Source organism: Lethenteron reissneri, chromosome 2 (assembly GCF_015708825.2).
Source record: "Lethenteron reissneri isolate LAM-NWPU_2019-01 chromosome 2, ASM1570882v1, whole genome shotgun sequence".
NCBI lineage: Eukaryota > Metazoa > Chordata > Hyperoartia > Petromyzontiformes > Petromyzontidae > Lethenteron > Lethenteron reissneri.
The window spans coordinates 14858930-14877248 of record NC_083780.1 but is presented as its reverse complement, the minus strand read 5'-3'; the positions used below and the strand labels follow the sequence as shown (position 1 = coordinate 14877248).

The 18319-nt window shown below is 55.0% G+C and overlaps 1 protein-coding gene across 2 annotated transcripts in view; it reads left to right on the top strand.

The window, feature by feature from the left end:
* LOC133340734 (anoctamin-1-like) overlaps window positions 1–18319 on the top strand; it is a 55650-nt gene that overhangs the window by 26120 nt on the left and 11211 nt on the right. Inside the window, exons 10-14 of one of the 2 annotated variants that reach the window (XM_061549127.1) lie at window positions 4233–4297; window positions 5047–5181; window positions 6771–6931; window positions 16455–16537; window positions 18251–18262. In XM_061549127.1, coding sequence (XP_061405111.1) covers window positions 4233–4297; window positions 5047–5181; window positions 6771–6931; window positions 16455–16537; window positions 18251–18262 — 456 coding nt within the window. The remainder of the gene's footprint in view (window positions 1–4232; window positions 4298–5046; window positions 5182–6770; window positions 6932–16454; window positions 16538–18250; window positions 18263–18319) is intronic. The other variant, XM_061549135.1, reaches the window with a different exon arrangement.

Below are 18319 nucleotides of genomic sequence, written 5' to 3'. Positions count from 1 at the left end.
AGCAGCAGCAGAGATTGGCCTCCAGCACGGCCGAGCTTCTCAGCCGAGTTTATTCCCATTTGTTGTGCACACCGTCGACACCCTTCATGCTTGTGAGCATTGCGTTGGGTCCTAGGCGGTCTTCAATCATCACCTCCTTGATGACTAAACCGCGGTGGCCAAGAGCCGAAAATTAGCGGTGGGTTCCGCAAAGAGCCGAGTGTGTGTGTGTATATTTATACATGTCAATGTGTATTTATACAGTGACATTTTTGTCCCGCCACGGGAGACATTCGTTATCCTTTTCTACCATTGTCGTAGCAGCGCGTCACACGGTGAGATGCCTCCCGGTAGAGCCCACGTGGGTGGATCAATCCCGCGGTGTGATGCCCCTTCGGTAGAGCCCACGTGGGTGGATCAATCCCGCGGTGTGATGCCCCTCCGGTAGAGCCCACGTGAGTGGATCAATCCCGCGGTGTGATGCCCCTCCGGTAGAGCCCACGTGGGTGGATCAATCCCGCGGTGTGATGCCCCTTCGGTAGAGCCAACGTGGGTGGATCAATCCCGCGGTGAGATGCCCCCCCCCCCCCCCCGGTAGAGCCCACGTGGGGGGGTCAAGGAGCGACCCCGCGTGGGGCCTCGGGAGACGCCGGTCGGCCCCGGCTGGACTAAGGCAAGTGGCAAGTCCTTAACTCGCTCGTGCCACGAGATGTGTAGCTACGGGTACAACGTCAATTACGAAGGATACGCGAGAGAGAGAAAGAGAGCACGTGCGGTAAGAGGTGGCTGCACGAAGCGGTACAGCAAGTAGGTCTCGCGGTCTACAGCTGTGCGGATCGTCCCCGCACTGTGCATGCCGCGGGTTCTCTGCGCGTCACAATAATTATTATTACAAAAAAAAAACAGTCCTTTAGCAAAAGAAGGAAATTCACAATCCCCCCACCACCCACAAGTCGGATGCTTTCGCGAATAACTGAAGCAACTTTTTTTGTGATGATTAGCGTCAATGTCGCGTTACGGATTAAAAATAGTTTCACGAACGAGGAGGCGGCTATGTTCGCTTTGCGGCTCGACACCGACAGCTGTTTCTGGGAGCGCGCGTCCACGAGGGGGAGGGGGTGGGGACAAGGGGGGGGGGCAGGGGGGTAATTGGAGTGTGGGAGTCTATCAGCGACGGGGTTTGGTGGCGGTGACGGGATGGGAGAGATCGCGGTGAGCCGAGAGGCGAGGGAGGTCGGATGTGGACGCGCCGTGAGTTGACGTGGAAGGCCGGGTAGAGGTGTGCGTGGTGATGTGGAGTGGGCGGGGTTACGTGCTGTATGTTGAACTTCTTTCGCACCGTACGTAGCCAACCGTTGGAAGGGCAGTAAACTGAACATTAAAATGCTTCTAAAGAAATGAGTTTGTCCATCGAGATGTAAACGTGCGGAGCTCCACTGGCCTCCTAATATCGGAAGGCAGAGCGTTCCAGACGGCCGCGCGATGGCGATGCTGTGGCCACCGTCTCTGTTCGATGGCTCGCAGCCAAAAGCCGCGACTTGCGAGGAGGTGGTCGTGGAGGTGGTGATGGTTTATGCTCCTTGACGTTGTGGATGACAAGATGTGGGCGATAGGATGAGGGAGGGAGGGAGGGAGGGAGGGGTGGTGCATGGGGCTTCTCTGTACTATACATAGGCCAGCCGGAGCGTGCCTCGCCTGCAAAAAAATCAGTGTGCCCCACGAGCAAGGGGCCTCCGTTTTATTTTTAAATCCCGAACTCCGCTGGAGCCCAGGTCCTGTTACGCGCGCCCCCAGTGACACCCCCGGCCCCATATCCCCCCCCACCCGCCCCTCCCCCCATCACCCCACCCGCCCCCTCCCCCTACCCCCACTGGCACGCGGAACACGCGCGTGCCAGTGGGATATCTTGCATATTTATCTAAATATACAGAGACTGCAGAATAAAAAAAAACACTCACACGGTGGAAATGATGAGGGTGATGATTATGATGAGTCGGGGGTAGTGTTGCACAAACACGATGATCGAAAACAATCTACACAACTCGACACGCTCGTCAATACACACTGTGGCCTTGTGATAGGCGACGTTTCGGGCAATGCAGACGAGCAGACCTGCTCGAGGGTTCGCAGCGAGTTGTCAGAAGTTTGTCTGCAACGCTCTTCCTCCCGACATGAGGAAACCACTGGGGCTATGCACTTTCACATCGTCATCGAGACTCACAGATTCATTTCTCGAGAACTGATTGTTGCGGGTCGCCTGTCGTCCTTCCCCCGCACCTTCGATTGGGTAAGTGACTTGGTGAGTGGGTGAGTGAGTGGGTAAGTGAGTTGGTGAGTGGGTGACTGAGTGGGTGAGTGAGTGGGTAAGTGACTGAGTGGGTAAGTGAGTTGGTGAGTGGGTTACTGAGTGGGTGAGTGAGTTGGTGAGTGGGTGACTGAGTGGGTGAGTGAGTGGGTAAGTGAGTGAGTGGTTAAGTGAGCGAGTGGCAGAGTTGGGAGTCTTCGCGACAACACGGCATCTGTGGCTCCACACAGTGTCCCCTATTGTTGTTGATGCGACGGGAGGTGCACGCGGCCAGCGATAACGCTGCTGCTTCTTCTTCTTCTCCCTCGTGTCTCCTGTCCAACCTGTGCACGCGTCTTTCCCCATTATTCTGCACAGACCATCGGCTTCTGGTGTTGGCATTGACAGATCTTGAGGGGTAGCATCGTGAGATGGTCCACGTGGTTTGCTTCTCCTGACAAGCACATTGGTCGGTTGAGCAGAAGCCCCCCCCCCCCCCCCCCCCCGATGGAACTCGCCGTGTTTCGGCTCCGCACCACGTGAGCCATTTGGCGTCGGGACTCATACGCCCGAGCCCCTCCAATGGGGGCTCCACTGAGCCGCTCGTTCAGCGCGTGCGCAATCGCCACGTGGCTCGGCGATGGCGTCGAGAACGTAGTCACGGGTCACCCACCCCCTCGTGTACCACCCTGCCGGCCTTCATAGGTGCTGCTCGCTAACAGAATTTGCCCCAACCGCTTGTTGAGGCTGTACGGGGGGATGTTGATTTTGTTGCAGCCCTTGCTGCCCATGCAATTTTGACGGAGACAATCCAACACGTGCTTGTAAACAGGCGCGCGCCTCGCCACGTGGGCGTCGCGCGCCTCGCCACGTGGGCGTCGCGCGCCTCGCCACGTGGGCGTCGCGCGCCTCGCCACGTGGGCGTCGCGCGCCTCGCCACGTGGGCGTCGCGCGCCTCGCCACGTGGGCGTCGCGCGCCTCGCCACGTGGGCGTCGCGCGCCTCGCCACGTGGGCGGCGCGCGCCTCACCACGTGGGCGTCGCGCGCCTCGCGACGTGGGCGGCGCGCGCCTCGCCACGTGGGCGTCGCGCGCCTCGCCACGTGGGCGTCGCGCGCCTCGCCACGTGGGCGTCGCGCGCCTCGCCACGTGGGCGTCGCGCGCCTCGCCACGTGGGCGTCGCGCGCCTCGCCACGTGGGCGTCGCGCGCCTCACCACGTGGGCGTCGCGCGCTTCACCACGTGGGCGTCGCGCGCCTCGCCACGTGGGCGGCGCGCGCCTCACCACGTGGGCGTCGCGCGCCTCGCCACGTGGGCGGCGCGCGCCTCACCACGTGGGCGTCGCGCGCCTCACCACGTGGGCGTCGCGCTCGAACGCACGCAGAGTCTCGTGCACACCTCTGTTCTGTTTGGGATGTATATGGCGCCCTGTGCAGTACTAACACGACGTGGGTCGTTAACCGCCGTGAATACGCGCTTTAACTTCCCTGTCGTGTAACGAGGAGGAGGCAAATGCACTGAGGACGTGACCGATGCTATGAGAATCCCAGTTGGCATGGTGATGCGTGGAAGGTCAAGATCACGGGACTGACCTTTGCCATTCGTTTCGAGCCGCGTGTGGGGATCGAGCTCAGGAGCGACGCCCCACGCGAGGCACGGCGTTGGCGTTGGGCGGTGGCGTTCGCGTCGGGTTCAAGGTTCAAGTTGAATTTCGTTCAAGTGGGGATGCAGATCTCGAGAGGCTGCGACACAGAGAGTCTCATTTGCAAGAGTGAACTGGGGGGGAAGGGGAGGGGTCATTCAAATAACAAATTAAAATACAAAAACAGCATTGAAGCAAACAGACATCGGTACAAAGTGTGGCGCACATTAAGGAAGGCAAATGTGTTCAAGGATTTAATCCGTGCCCCCCCCCCCCCCCTCTGCCCCCCCCCTCCCTCTGCTCCCTCACACTGCGACGCCACCATTCCAGGTGCTGTACGAGGAGTGGGCGAGTTATGGAGTCTTCTACAAATACCAGCCCATTGACCTCATCCGGCAAGTTACACGCACCCTCATCACCCTCATCACCCTCATCACTCTCATCATCATCATCACCCACGTCATCATCATCATTATCACCCTCGTCATCATCACCCCCATCACCCTCATCATCATCACCCTCATCATCACCCTCATCATTAGCATGACTCTCATCATCATCACCCTCATCACTCTCATCATCATCACCCTCATCATTAGCATGACTCTCATCATCATCACCCTCATCACTCTCATCATCATCACCCTCATCACTCTCATCATCATCACCCTCATCATTAGCATGACTCTCATCATCATCACCCTCATCACTCTCATCATTGTCATCACTCTCATCACCACTACCACCGCCGTCTTGGCCTACGGACATCGTCCTTGTAAAGGAACGGCTGCTTAGCTTCAATGGGGCCTTAGCGCTGGAATAGGGACTCAGTTCAATGGGTGTCTATGTAACTCTATGGCTCTCTGTGTAACTCTATGGCTCTCTGAGTCACATGGAGAGCCACAGAGTTACACAGAGAGCCATAGAGTTACACACGCGTGTCGTCCGGGGTGAGGCCATGCGGCTGTGACATCAATGCCCCAAGCTCGTCATTATTTGCTCATGAAAGCCTGCGCGTGTTAAACGAAACGCTCGCACATACTTTGTCTTTATTTTAAGATAAATCCTCTCCATGTATATATTATGTACTTGTATCTCCCCCCCCCCCCCCAACCGGCGTGGCGTGCTGCTCGGCCCTCCGCAGCAAGTACTTCGGCGAGAAGATCGGCCTCTACTTCGCCTGGCTCGGGGTCTACACGGCGCTCCTCATCCCCGTGTCGGCGCTCGGCGTCGTCGTGTTCGCCTACGGATGCCTCACGCTGCACTATGACATCCCCAGGTAGAGCACCGACACCGCCGCCACCACCACCACCACCAGGGCCACCACCACCACCAGGGCCACCACCAGGGCCGCCGCCACCACCACCGGTTCAAATAATCCTCACTGGTGTTGGTGGCCGTGAGCGGGAATCAAAGTCGGGTCGCCGGGTCGGTAGCGCGGCTCCGCTAACCGCTGCACCACCGCTCCCCCACCACCGCCAGCCACGGTTCCATCCTCTGGGTGGCAGTGGCAGCAGAATCCGCGCCGGGTTTTTCGGGTGTCCGTAATGAGACGCGCACGGGGAGACTACGTTCCATTGTCGCGCCGTTCCCGCGCGTTCGTCTGGGCGGTGTGGTGCCCCGAGATTTAATTAGAAGTCGAGTCGCCTTTGCATCTTTCAACTGCTGCTATTACTCGCTATGGAAGAAGAAGACGTTTTCGTGACTGCAGGGATCCATACGCTTTGGTTCTTTCGGTAAAGTCACGTAGGTGGAAAATAAAATACATTTAATCACGACATTTTGCACCCGAAACGTCGCGATTTAAGAAGAATAAGAATGTTCGATATTGAACATCGACCCCACTTGGTGCGATCTCAGCGCGGTCCACCAACGCCGCTGCCATCACGTGACCGCTGCCGTCACGTGATCAGGGTGCGGCGGCGGCGACTCGGTGGGGGCCACCACCACCAGCGGCGGGCCTGCTGCTGCTGCTGCTGGACGCATGTGAAACAAGAGCTTCGTGGCTCATCGGATTTTCTTTCTCCAGGACAAATTTAGATTCTGATTCCGATTGACTTTCGGCCAAAATGGGAACCGTGTCGATGATGTGTTTGGTCCATCATGCGATGTTAGACAAGCCAGCTTGCTGGCTGGCTCTGGCGGGTAGGTGAAAAAGTTTTGCTGACTGGCTGGGAGCGACGGGCGGATGGTCTCCCGCATGCACCTCGTCATACACACGCCGCGTTGTTGGCGGACCGCGTTGAGTTACCGCGCCTCTTCTATCCACCTCCTTCTTCATCTACTCCAGTGTTCCTCGTTGCCAGGGGTAACACTCTATCCCAGTGTTCTTCATTGCAAGGAGTAACACTCTATCCCAGTGTTCTTCATTACAAGGGGTAACACTCTATCCCAGTGTTCTTCATTACAAGGGGTAACACTCTATCCCTGTGTTCTTCATTGCAAGGGGTAACACTCTATCCCAGTGTTCTTCATTACAAGGGGTAACACTCTATCCCAGTGTTCTTCATTGCAAGGGGTAACACTCTATCCCAGTGTTCTTCATTGCAAGGGGTAACACTCTATCCTCATAGTCTTCATTGCAAGGCCCCCACTGGCCACTGGCGGCCCCCCTGGTGGTCTTTAGTGCGTCCCCTGACGTGCGGCGTCCCCGACAAGACACACACAGAGTGACAACACCACCCCATCATCACTATCATCGTGCTGCTGTCAACCCCAACATTGCTTTCAAACGTGCGGTGGCAGCCCTCGGGCTGACGACGTCTTATCGGCTCAAGTGCCCCCCCCCCCCCCCGCCGCCCCGCTCTGATGATCGACGAACACCGCTCGAGACCCAACCCCCAACCCCCGCCCCTGCGCCCCCCACAGCACCGAGATGTGCGAGCGCGGCGTCAACCTCACCATGTGCCCGCTGTGCGACCGCCTCTGCGACTACTGGCGCCTCGACTCGGCGTGCGGCATGGCCCGCGCCAGCCACCTGTTCGACAACCCGGCCACGGTCGTCTTCTCCGTCGTGATGGCGCTCTGGGGTACACCACCACCACCACTACCAACACCACCACTACGAACACCACCACTACCACCACTACTACCACCACCACCACTACCACCACCACCACTACCAACACCACCACTACGAACACCACCACTACCACCACTACTACCACCACCACCACTACCACCACCACCACTACCAACACCACCACTACCACCACTACCACCACCACCACCACTACCCACCACCACTCCACTACCACCATTCCCACCACTTACCACCATACTACCACCACCTACTACCACCACCACCACTACCACCACCACCACTACCACCACTACACCACCACCACTACAACCACCACTACCCCACCCACCAACTAACCACCACCACTACCACCACCACCACTACCAACCCACCATACCCCACTACTACACAGCCAACCACTACCACCACCCACACTACCACCACCACCACTAGCACCACTACTACCACCACCATACTACTACGACCACCACCACCCTTACCACCCCACCCAATACCTACCACTTACTACCCCACCACTACCTACTACGCCCACCACTACCACCACTACCACCACCACCACTACCACCACCACTACCACCACTACTACCACCACCACTACCACTACGACCACCACCACCACTACCACCACCACTGCCACCACCACTGCCACCACCACTACTACCACCACTACCACCACTACCACCACCACTACTACCACCACCACTACCACCACCACTACCACCCCGCATGCTCTCGTCACACTGGAGGAGGCTGCGTGGTAGCTGAGTGCGGATGGAGGGAGGAGAGGGAAGGAGGAGAGATGGAGGAGAGTGAGGGAGGAGACGGAGTGAGGGAGGAGAGGGAGGGAGGAGAGTGAGGAAGGGAGGGGAGAGGGATGGAGGGGACGGAGTGAGGGCGTGAGTGAGTGAGGCACCGCGTCACGAGCCCCACCTCGTGCAGCCCGTGCTTGAGAGGAGTGTTGCCCTGTCAGCTGCGGGCAGTGAGCGGTGAAGCGATCCCCGTGGCGTCGTTCGCAAGAGTAGGGCCACTGGGTGCCGGCATCACGGTCAAAACAAATGTTGTCGCATTTTTACTTTAAGTAACGCCACAAAGTGACTCAGTGGTTTGTACGATGCAATCGACGCTCCCACCAGACTGCGACAACCTCGACAGGACACGCGCGTCAAATGATGGCCTTGGTGCGGTATATGATGATTACTTTTATAATGATTACTTTTGCTCTTGTTAAGTTCTCACATTCCCTCCACCTTGCAGCGAGAGATGTCCTGTTCAGTAGCTGCCACCACTGCCGACGTTATTGGGCTGTTGTCTATGAATCTCCATGTATCTCTGTGGCTATCTGTGTAACTCTATGGATCTCTGTATGTAACTCTATGGATCTCTGTGTAACTCTATGGCTCTCTGTGTAACTCTATGGCTCTCTGTGTGACTCTATAGATCTCTGTCTAACTCTATGGGTCTATGTGTAACTCTATGTGTCTGTGTAGTTCTATGGCTCTCTATGTAACTCTATGGATCTCTGTCTAACTCTATGGTTCTCTATGTAACTCTATGGCTCTCTGTGTGACTCTATAGATCTCTGTCTAACTCTATGGTTCTCTATGTAACTCTATGGACCTCTGTGTAACTCTATGTCTCTATGTAACTCTATGGACCTCTGTGCAACTCTATGGCTCTATGTGTATCTCTATGGACCTCTGTGTAACTCTATGTCTCTCTGTGTGACTCTATAGATCTCTGTCTAACTCTATGGTTCTCTATGTAACTCTATGGACCTCTGTGTAACTCTATGGCTCTATGTAACTCTATGGACCTCTGTGTAACTCTATGGCTCTATGTGTAATTCCGATTTAACTCCGAGGCGCTGTCACTGCCGCCACTGCTGTTGGGCTGGTGGTCATCGTCCTTGTAACAGAGCTGCTCGGCTCAAGGCGGCCTTAAGTCAACTCAAGTCAATTTGTTTTTCTTAAACACGTGGCGCCTTTTTGGCATAAATCTGACACCCAAAGCGCCACGCGTTCAGAGTATTTGGCTGCTATAAATGTACACATGATCGGCCACTTCGCATGAGAGGCCACTTCGCATTTGTGGCCAAGTCGCTTCTGATAAATAGCGATGTAGATCAGTGGGGTAAAATAAACATTCACTCGTTAAAACACACGTAAAAATAATCAATTCTATATAGTTCACAAAATGTTTTTTTATATGTATATTAAAGGCAAGTTGTGGCTTGAAATACTAAAGTCTGAGTCTGGGTACGGAGAAATATCTCACCCAGATGAAAATCTTACGGTTTCGAGACGCACCCTCGTGGTGAGAGCCCCAAATTGTTTCGATATTAAATCATCTTTTACAGTTGTTGGGGCGGGGAGAGAGATGGCGATGAATCAATACCGAACCCAGAATAGCCCTCGAGAGCGGCATGGCGTGTCTCAGACTGCTGACCGAGGGGAAGTCTCGGGAAAGGTTGACATGCCACGCGCCACTCGCGTCTTTTGGTTTGGTCGTGAATTACTTCGGCTCGCCGGATCACATCTCGATGTATAAGCCATCGTAACCCCCCCCCCCCCCCGCCAACTACACACACAGACAAAGATCTCCCGTGTAGCCTTGACACGGGAGATTACGAGCAGCACATATGAAGGCTGGCACGGCACACGATGGGGTGGGTGGTCAGCACCACGTCCAGTCGCCTTTCTCTCCCCAGTAGCAAAGTTTACACACCGCACCAGGTACTCATTTGAGGTTGAGTCAACCTAGGCGAGCCCCAGGATCGGTTCAGATAATCGTCACTGGTGTAGGTGGCCGTGAATGGGATTTTAGCGTGGATTGCCTGGTCCGTAGCGCAGCGGCGCTGACCGCCGCACGCACATAGGCGGGCGCATGCATCGGTCCATGATGTGTGTGCACAACTAAACACAGCGGGCGGATACATCGACTGAGCCTTCCAATAGCACTCGACGCATGCGGGAAAGAGGAGATGCCGGTAATAGTCACGGACAGACACACACACACGTGTACATACCACCCTGCACACACACACGTGTACATACCACCCTGCACACACACACACGTGTACATACCACCCTGCACACACACACACGTGTACACACCACCCTGCACACACACACGTGTACATACCACCCTGCACACACACACACACGTGTACATACCACCCTGCACACACACACATGTGTACATACCACCCTGCACACACACACACACGTGTACACACCACCCTGCACACACACACACGTGTACATACCACCCTGCACACACACACACACGTGTACATACCACCCTGCACACACACACACGTGTACATACCACCCTGCACACACACACACGTGTACATACCATCCTGCACACACACACGTGTACATACCACCCTGCACACACACACACGTGTACATACCACCCTGCACACACACACACACGTGTACATACCACCCTGCACACACACACACACGTGTACATACCACCCTGCACACACACACACGTGTACATACCACCCTGCACACACACACACGTGTACATACCACCCTGCACACACACACACGTGTACATACCACCCTGCACACACACACACACGTGTACATACCACCCTGCACACACACACACGTGTACATACCACCCTGCACACACACACGTGTACATACCACCCTGCACACACACACACACGTGTACATACCACCCTGCACACAAACACACACGTGTACATACCACCCTGCACACACACACACGTGTACATACCACCCTGCACACACACACGTGTACATACCACCCTGCACACACACACACACGTGTACATACCACTCTGCACACACACACGTGTACATACCACCCTGCACACACACACACGTGTACATACCACCCTACACACACACACGTGTACATACCACCCTGCACACACACACGTGTACATACCACCCTGCACACACACACACGTGTACATACCACCCTGCACACACACACACACGTGTACATACCACCCTGCACACACACACACGTGTACATACCACCCTGCACACACACACGTGTACATACCACCCTGCACACACACACACACGTGTACATACCACCCTGCACACACACACACGTGTACATACCACCCTGCACACACACACGTGTACATACCACCCTGCACACACACACACGTGTACATACCACCCTGCACACACACACGTGTACATACCACCCTGCACACACACACACGTGTACATACCACCCTGCACACACACACGTGGACATACCACCCTGCACACACACACGTGTACATACCACCCTGCACACACACACACACGTGTACATACCACCCTGCACACACACACACACGTGTACATACCACCCTGCACACACACACACACGTGTACATACCACCCTGCACACACACACACACGTGTACATACCACCCTGCACACACACACACACGTGTACATACCACCCTGCACACACACACACACACGTGTACATACCGCCCTGCACACACACACACACGTGTACATACCACCCTGCACACACACACACACACGTGTACATACCACCCTGCACACACACACACACACGTGTACATACCACCCTGCACACCACACCACGTGTACATACCGCCCTGCACACACACACACACGTGTACATACCACCCTGCACACACACACACACACGTGTACATACCACCCTGCACACACACACACACACGTGTACATACCGCCCTGCACACACACGCCAGGAGAGGGTCGCTTAGCGGTGGTCCACGCGCTGCAGCAGTGATGGACGTGACACATTGAAGCGATTTCGATCGCCCGGCCGTGTGTTCACTCCGTGCTACGCCTTGAGGGTTGGGGGGAACAGCCCTCAGAGTGGCTCATGAGAGGCTCAATGTTGTTGACCAAGCCGCAATGTAATATCTGCGGGGAGCTGGCGAGTCACGTGGGGCCCACTTTCGATCACTTCCATCCTCTGCTGATGTGGTCAGCGTGGAGGAGCAGCGACAGCTGCCGCCCTGCGGAGTCGAGGTGGTTCATGAGCCAGACGACTGCGGAGTCGAGGTGGTCCGTGAGCCAGACGACTGTGGAGTCGAGGTGGTTCATGAGCCAGACGTCTGCGGAGTCGGGAGTAGCCCAGGCGATCGTCCCGGGCCCCGCGCTTTTTGTGGAGTGGGGGGAAGGGGTGTCGCTCTACGACGTCGCCGTATCAGATGTAACACTGCCGGTTGAGTGTGAAGGCGTCGAGGGGGGGGGGGCACACGCTGTGGGATTTGCCCCCGGGGCCCTGGAAGTAGTGGAGGGGTGAATCATCGCTGTGATGATGATGGAACGCATATCCTACCGCATAAAGCGAGGGAAACCTGTACGTCATCCTGTACTTCATCCTGTACGTCATCCTGTACTTCATCCTGTACGCCATCCTGTACTTCATCCTGTACGTCATCCTGTACTTCATCCTGTACGTCATCCTGTACTTCATCCTGTACTTCATCTTGTACGTCATCCTGTACGCCATCCTGTACTTCATCCTGTACTTCATCCTGTACGTCATCCTGTAACTCTGTACTTCATCAGTACGTCATCATGTACGTCATCCTGTACGTCATCCTGTACGTCATCCTGTACTTCTCCTGTACGTCATCATGTACGTCATCTGTACGTCATCTGTACTTCATCCTGTACGTCATCATGTACGTCATCCTGTACGTCATCCTGTACTTCATCCTGTACGTCATCCTGTACGTCATCCTGTACTTCATCCTGTACGTCATCCTGTACGTCATCCTGTACGTCATCCTGTACGTCATCCTGTACGTCATCCTGTACGTCATCATGTACGTCATCATGTACGTCATCCTGTACGTCATCCTGTACGTCATCATGTACGTCATCATGTACGTCATCCTGTACGTCATCTTGTACGTCATCATGTATCATGTCATCTGTACGTCATCCTGTACTTCATCCTGTACGTCATCATGTACGTCATCCTGTACGTCATCCTGTACGTCATCATGTACGTCATCATGTACGTCATCCTGTACGTCATCATGTACGTCATCATGTACGTCATCATGTACGTCATCCTGTACTTCATCCTGTACGTCATCATGTACGTCATCATGTACGTCATCCTGTACTTCATCCTGTACGTCATCCTGTACGTCATCATGTACGTCATCCTGTACGTCATCCTGTACGTCATCATGTACGTCATCATGTACGTCATCCTGTACTTCATCCTGTACGTCATCCTGTACGTCATCATGTACGTCATCATGTACGTCATCCTGTACGTCATCCTGTACGTCATCCTGTACGTCATCCTGTACGTCATCCTGTACTTCATCCTGTACTTCATCATGTACGTCATCATGTACGTCATCCTGTATGTCATCCTGTACGTCATCATGTACGTCATCCTGTACTTCATCCTGTACTTCATTATGTACGTCATCCTCTACTTCATCCTGTACGTCATCATGTACGTCATCCTGTACTTCATCCTGTACTTCATCATGTACGTCATCCTGTACGTCATCCTGTACGCCATCCTGTACGCCATCCTGTACGTCATCCTGTACGTCATCCTGTACGCCATCCTGTACGTCATATACAGTCCTGTGATTATACGCGATAACCTCCAACCTGCTCTGGCATAATCACTCCCCACCCACCAATGCCAAACCCTCTCACCCCCCCCCCCCCCCCAGCTTTCAGTCGTAACCCTGCCTCGAGTACCCCCAAACTGGCAGCATTCACCATCTCCCATCCCCCTTCTGGACCACCGCCCCCACCACCACCGCCTCCTCCTCCCTCGCTCCCCTCCGCACGGCCGAGTGAGCCCCTTTGTGCTGCGCGCGGCTTGGGTTGAAGCGCACCGGGTGCCGTGTCGCATCGCGAGCTCGGCCAGATCCCATTTCACTCAAATGGCTTCATCATCACGGCGGGGTGGGGAGGAGTGGAGGGACGACGTGGGGGGAGAGGGTGGATGGGTGGAGGGGGCGAGAAGGAGAGGGCGACTTTCAGGGGACGCTGAGGATCGGTTTTCTCGTGAAGTGAAAGTCCCAATTAACCCCCCCCCCCCCCCCCCCGGAGGCTGAAATTGCAGGTCGCCTTCAATATTTGATGGATGCAGGAGCTGTGGCTCGCGTTGATTGGGCAGCGTTTGCGCGACGCCACGCTTATCGAACCCAGCCAGCCGAGTTCGATTCCTGCCCAGGGCCACCAACACCAGCGACGATTATCTGAACCGGTCTGGGGCCTCCCCCTGGGTTGACTCAGCCTTAAATGGGTACCTGGAGCGGTGTGTAAACATCGCCACCGTGTGTTAATGCAGGCCACGGCACTCGCCCCGTGTGGCCATGACCTCACGGGAATCCACGGCACAGAGCACTGGGAAGTTCTGTTCACGTCACAGCCCCTCCAGAAGGTCAGGGCTGCGTGTTGGGCCTGGCCCTGCAGTCCGCATGCCCCGTCGTTACGTGGATTGCTTTGTGTTGTTGTTGTTGTTGTGGTCCTCCCGTGTTTTCCTCCACATGGAGAATCATGCGTGTAGATTATTTTAGATTCTTTTGCGGCTATAAATGTCCACGCGATGAGCCATTCCGATGAGTATTCATTTGTGGCCAGGTCGCTTCTGAAAAATAAGCTAATAGCTCAATGGGCTTTAGCTGGTAAGGTAAAAAAAATAGCAACATTTTATTTGTATAGTTTAAGTGATTGTCTGTCCACTGACTGACAACCAGCGAGTCGTCTTCAGCACTCTCTCAGTAACAATGTCTTGCTTGTCAGTAGCAATGCATTGCTTCCCATGAATGCACCACATACTGCGCTGCTGATCTCCTCAAGGAGTATAAAACCACCATCACGCGAACTGCGCCCATCCTCGCAGCAGATTTTGGCTGCTTAGCCATCGAACACCGCATCATCATCGCGCACTTTCAGATGCGCTTCTGCGGCCGTCTGGAACGCTCTTCCTTCCGACATCAGGAAGCCACTGGGAGCTATGCGCCGTTAAATCATTGAGATTGACAAACTCGTTTCTTGAGAAATGCTTTCTGTGTTTAGTTTGTTGTCCTTCTCCCGCACCTCCCACTAGCACGGCTGGCTACGTACGGTGCGAAAGACGTTCAACGTCCAGCCTTGCCTGGGAGCCCCGACCCGTGACGGTCTCTCACTGCGTCTCCAGACGCCTTTAGCAGAGTCCTGGTTAGCGACGTTGACAGATATAGCCCGGTGGGCCTTACCTGGTAAAATAACATCGTGAAAACATGAAATAAACATCAAAATAACATCGCGAAAACATTAAATAAACATCAAAATCACATCGCGACAACATTAAATCAACATCAAAATAACGTCGTGAAAACATTAAATAAACATCAAAATCACATCGCGACAACATTGAATAGTTCAACCGTCGCCCTGCGAGTCGCTGCGGCTGAAGGGCCTCGTCCGCTGTCCACGCGGCGATGGGGAGCAGCTCGGCCACGCGCGTGCACCACCACAGCGTCGGGTTACGCGCGCGCGCGCGTGCGTCACTCAGCGCCCAATTGACCGATCAACCCGCGACGCGGCCGAGTGAGCCGAGCGGCGTCTCGATGCGAAAGGGGACGGAGGAGAATTGGCTGCAGGGAGGAGGCGCGCGGCCCCGCGATGCGGCCCCTTGCGGAGGGGGCTGCACGCGGTTTGGGAGTGAATGGCGAAGTGCCGTCGACCTCAATCGCCCGTGTCACCAGACCCCGACCTTCAGTGACCGCGCACCGGCGAGGCCATTCGCACGTCCGCATGGCACGGTCGACGTGGCACGGAGTTGGCCGCCCTTAAGAGAGTGGGCAACAACAACAGCAAAAGTAAACAAATCACTTTAAAATAAATATACGAATTAAACGAACCTATTTTTCCCTTGACCAGGTAATGCCCACTGAGCTATTATTAGTATATACTTGTTCAGAAGCGACCTGGCCACAAATGATAGCTCGGCCAAGTGGCTCATCACGTGGACATGAAGAGCAGCCAAATTAATCCAGACACGCCCAGGGCGTGCCTCTCGCAGTGTGGAGGGGAGAGAGACCGCGAGCACCCTCCTGGAAGAGAGCCGTGCGACTCAGCGGGGCTCTCCTGTTCGCACAGTAGCAGAAGTAGTGTATGTAGCTACCATACATATACTACATTTGTAGTAGCTACTACATATGTAGTAGCCGCGCTTTCAAGGGCCCCGCGCTAAATGCTTTCAAGCTATCAATTCCGGTGTCAGTGATTCTGCACTTGCTCTATTACGCTAGTACTATACCCCCTTCAACTTTTACGAACGACTGGGTGTTTAAGGTTAGCTATTTGTCGTATTACCTGGCTCTATAACAAATGAGAAATACAATTACTTTACCATGCGAGTAAATAAATAAATAAGGTTTTTATTATTTACTTATTTATTCATTTAGGGTCCTTTTACAACATCGTGCTCCAGGCCCCGCACTCGCTTCACCCGGCACTGCCCCCGCGTGTGTCTGTGCGTGCGCCCAGCGGCGATGTTCATGGAGCACTGGAAGCGACATCAGATGCAGCTCAACTACCACTGGGACATGGCCGGCTTCGAAGAGGAGGAGGTAACGCGATGGAGCACTCGCGCGGGGTCATCGGGGTCACGGGGGTCACGGTCACAGATGTGCACGGGCAGGGGAGAGGGAGGGGTCACGAGACCCCACTCGCTGTACCGCCGTCCGTCACGTGATTGACGCACGCGGTCTCGGCACAATCTGCCCGGCGATCTTCCCTGCGAGGCCCGTCGGGCCCCTAGCGCCCCAGTGCGGCCCCTGGCAATAGCCAGATGTGACACCAACCCCGTGTAGGCAGCGTGGCGGCCCTCGTCACACTGATGATGTCTTATCGGCGACAGTGCACCCCCCCCCCCCCTGAAAGTGAGTGAAGGCCGCTGCTGTAGACGAACCAAATGGAGCACTCAGGGACACCCCCCCCCCCCCACATATAGGAGCTCAAGGACCCCCTGAATCGTGAAGATGATAAGACAATTTAATCAAACTGGGCTCTTGTTGCCGCATCGCCACGGTGCCTCGTAGGCCGCGGGCTCCTGTGCGTTGGTGGTCGCCCATCCCAGCGCTGTCCAGTCTCGACACCTGCTGAGATTGCAAGGTCCGACGGAAATGGGCCAATTCCCCGTGTGGTTGAACACTCCCCTGTGTGTGTCCACACAGTAGGGCAATCGGCTTTAATGAGGTCTACCTGCACGAGAGATAAGACAAAGATCCCCCGTGTAGCCTGAACTGACTTTTAGGGCAAGTGCTGTTCGCGAATGTCACCTGTGAATGCCGATACGGCACACGAGTGGGTGGGTGGCCAGCACCACGCCCGGCCGCCTTTGTCTCCCCAGTGGCGATGTTTACACTCTGCACCGGGTACTCGTTTGAGGCTGAGTTGGGGAGCCACGCATGCGGCATGCATTATTCCCCGCCTATTCTCTATCCACTGCTGGATGAAGTGTTGTACAAATATATGTGTACGCGTACGTATGTACGTACGCGCACACGCACACACACGTATGCTGACGCGGCGATGCGTCTTGCACGTGGGATCCGCGCTCGTATTCGATTGGCGATTCTCGATCCACTGCTGGATGAACGTGTTGCGTATGTATGTGCTTGCGCTTGCCTATTTTTGTGTATATATTTATTTATTTTTTAAAGCGTGATGCATAATGCATCGGTGCACACGCACATGTCAACTCAACTCACTCGTCAATAACACGCGCGCGCTCTGTGTGTGTGTGGCCTTATAAGGAAAATACATAGTAGGCGACGTTTCGAGCAACGGCCCTTCGTACCATGAGAACCATTTTCCCAAGAAAGGCCATTGCTTGAAATAGGGCTATTGCCTGAAACGTCGCCTATATTCTATCTGTGTTCCGTCTAACGCAACACAGCTTTGTTGACTCGAGTTGAGATGTCTGTGCATAATGCAGTCCGTGTTTGTACACAAAATTCGACTGCTATGCCAAAATGTTCCAACGCAATGTACATGTGTGCACACGTGTGTACACACGCGTGTGCACGTGTGTACACACGTACGTGTATACATGTGTACCTGAACGTGTGTACACGTGTGCGCGCGCGTGTATATATATGTGTGTATGCACGTGTGTGTGTGTGTGTGCACGTGTGTGCACGTGTGTGAGAGCGCATTGCTTGACTGTGTAACGCGCCTCTCCGCTTGTGTTCGACTGAATGCCCCGCCCGGCAAACGGCTTTGCCCGCTCTAACGCGCCTCGCCTGGCCGTCTGGCACCCGCGCCGCTCTCCCACACAGGGCCTCGATCAGGTGCGCTTAGCACTCACACACACATGCACACATACGCATGCACACACACACATGCAC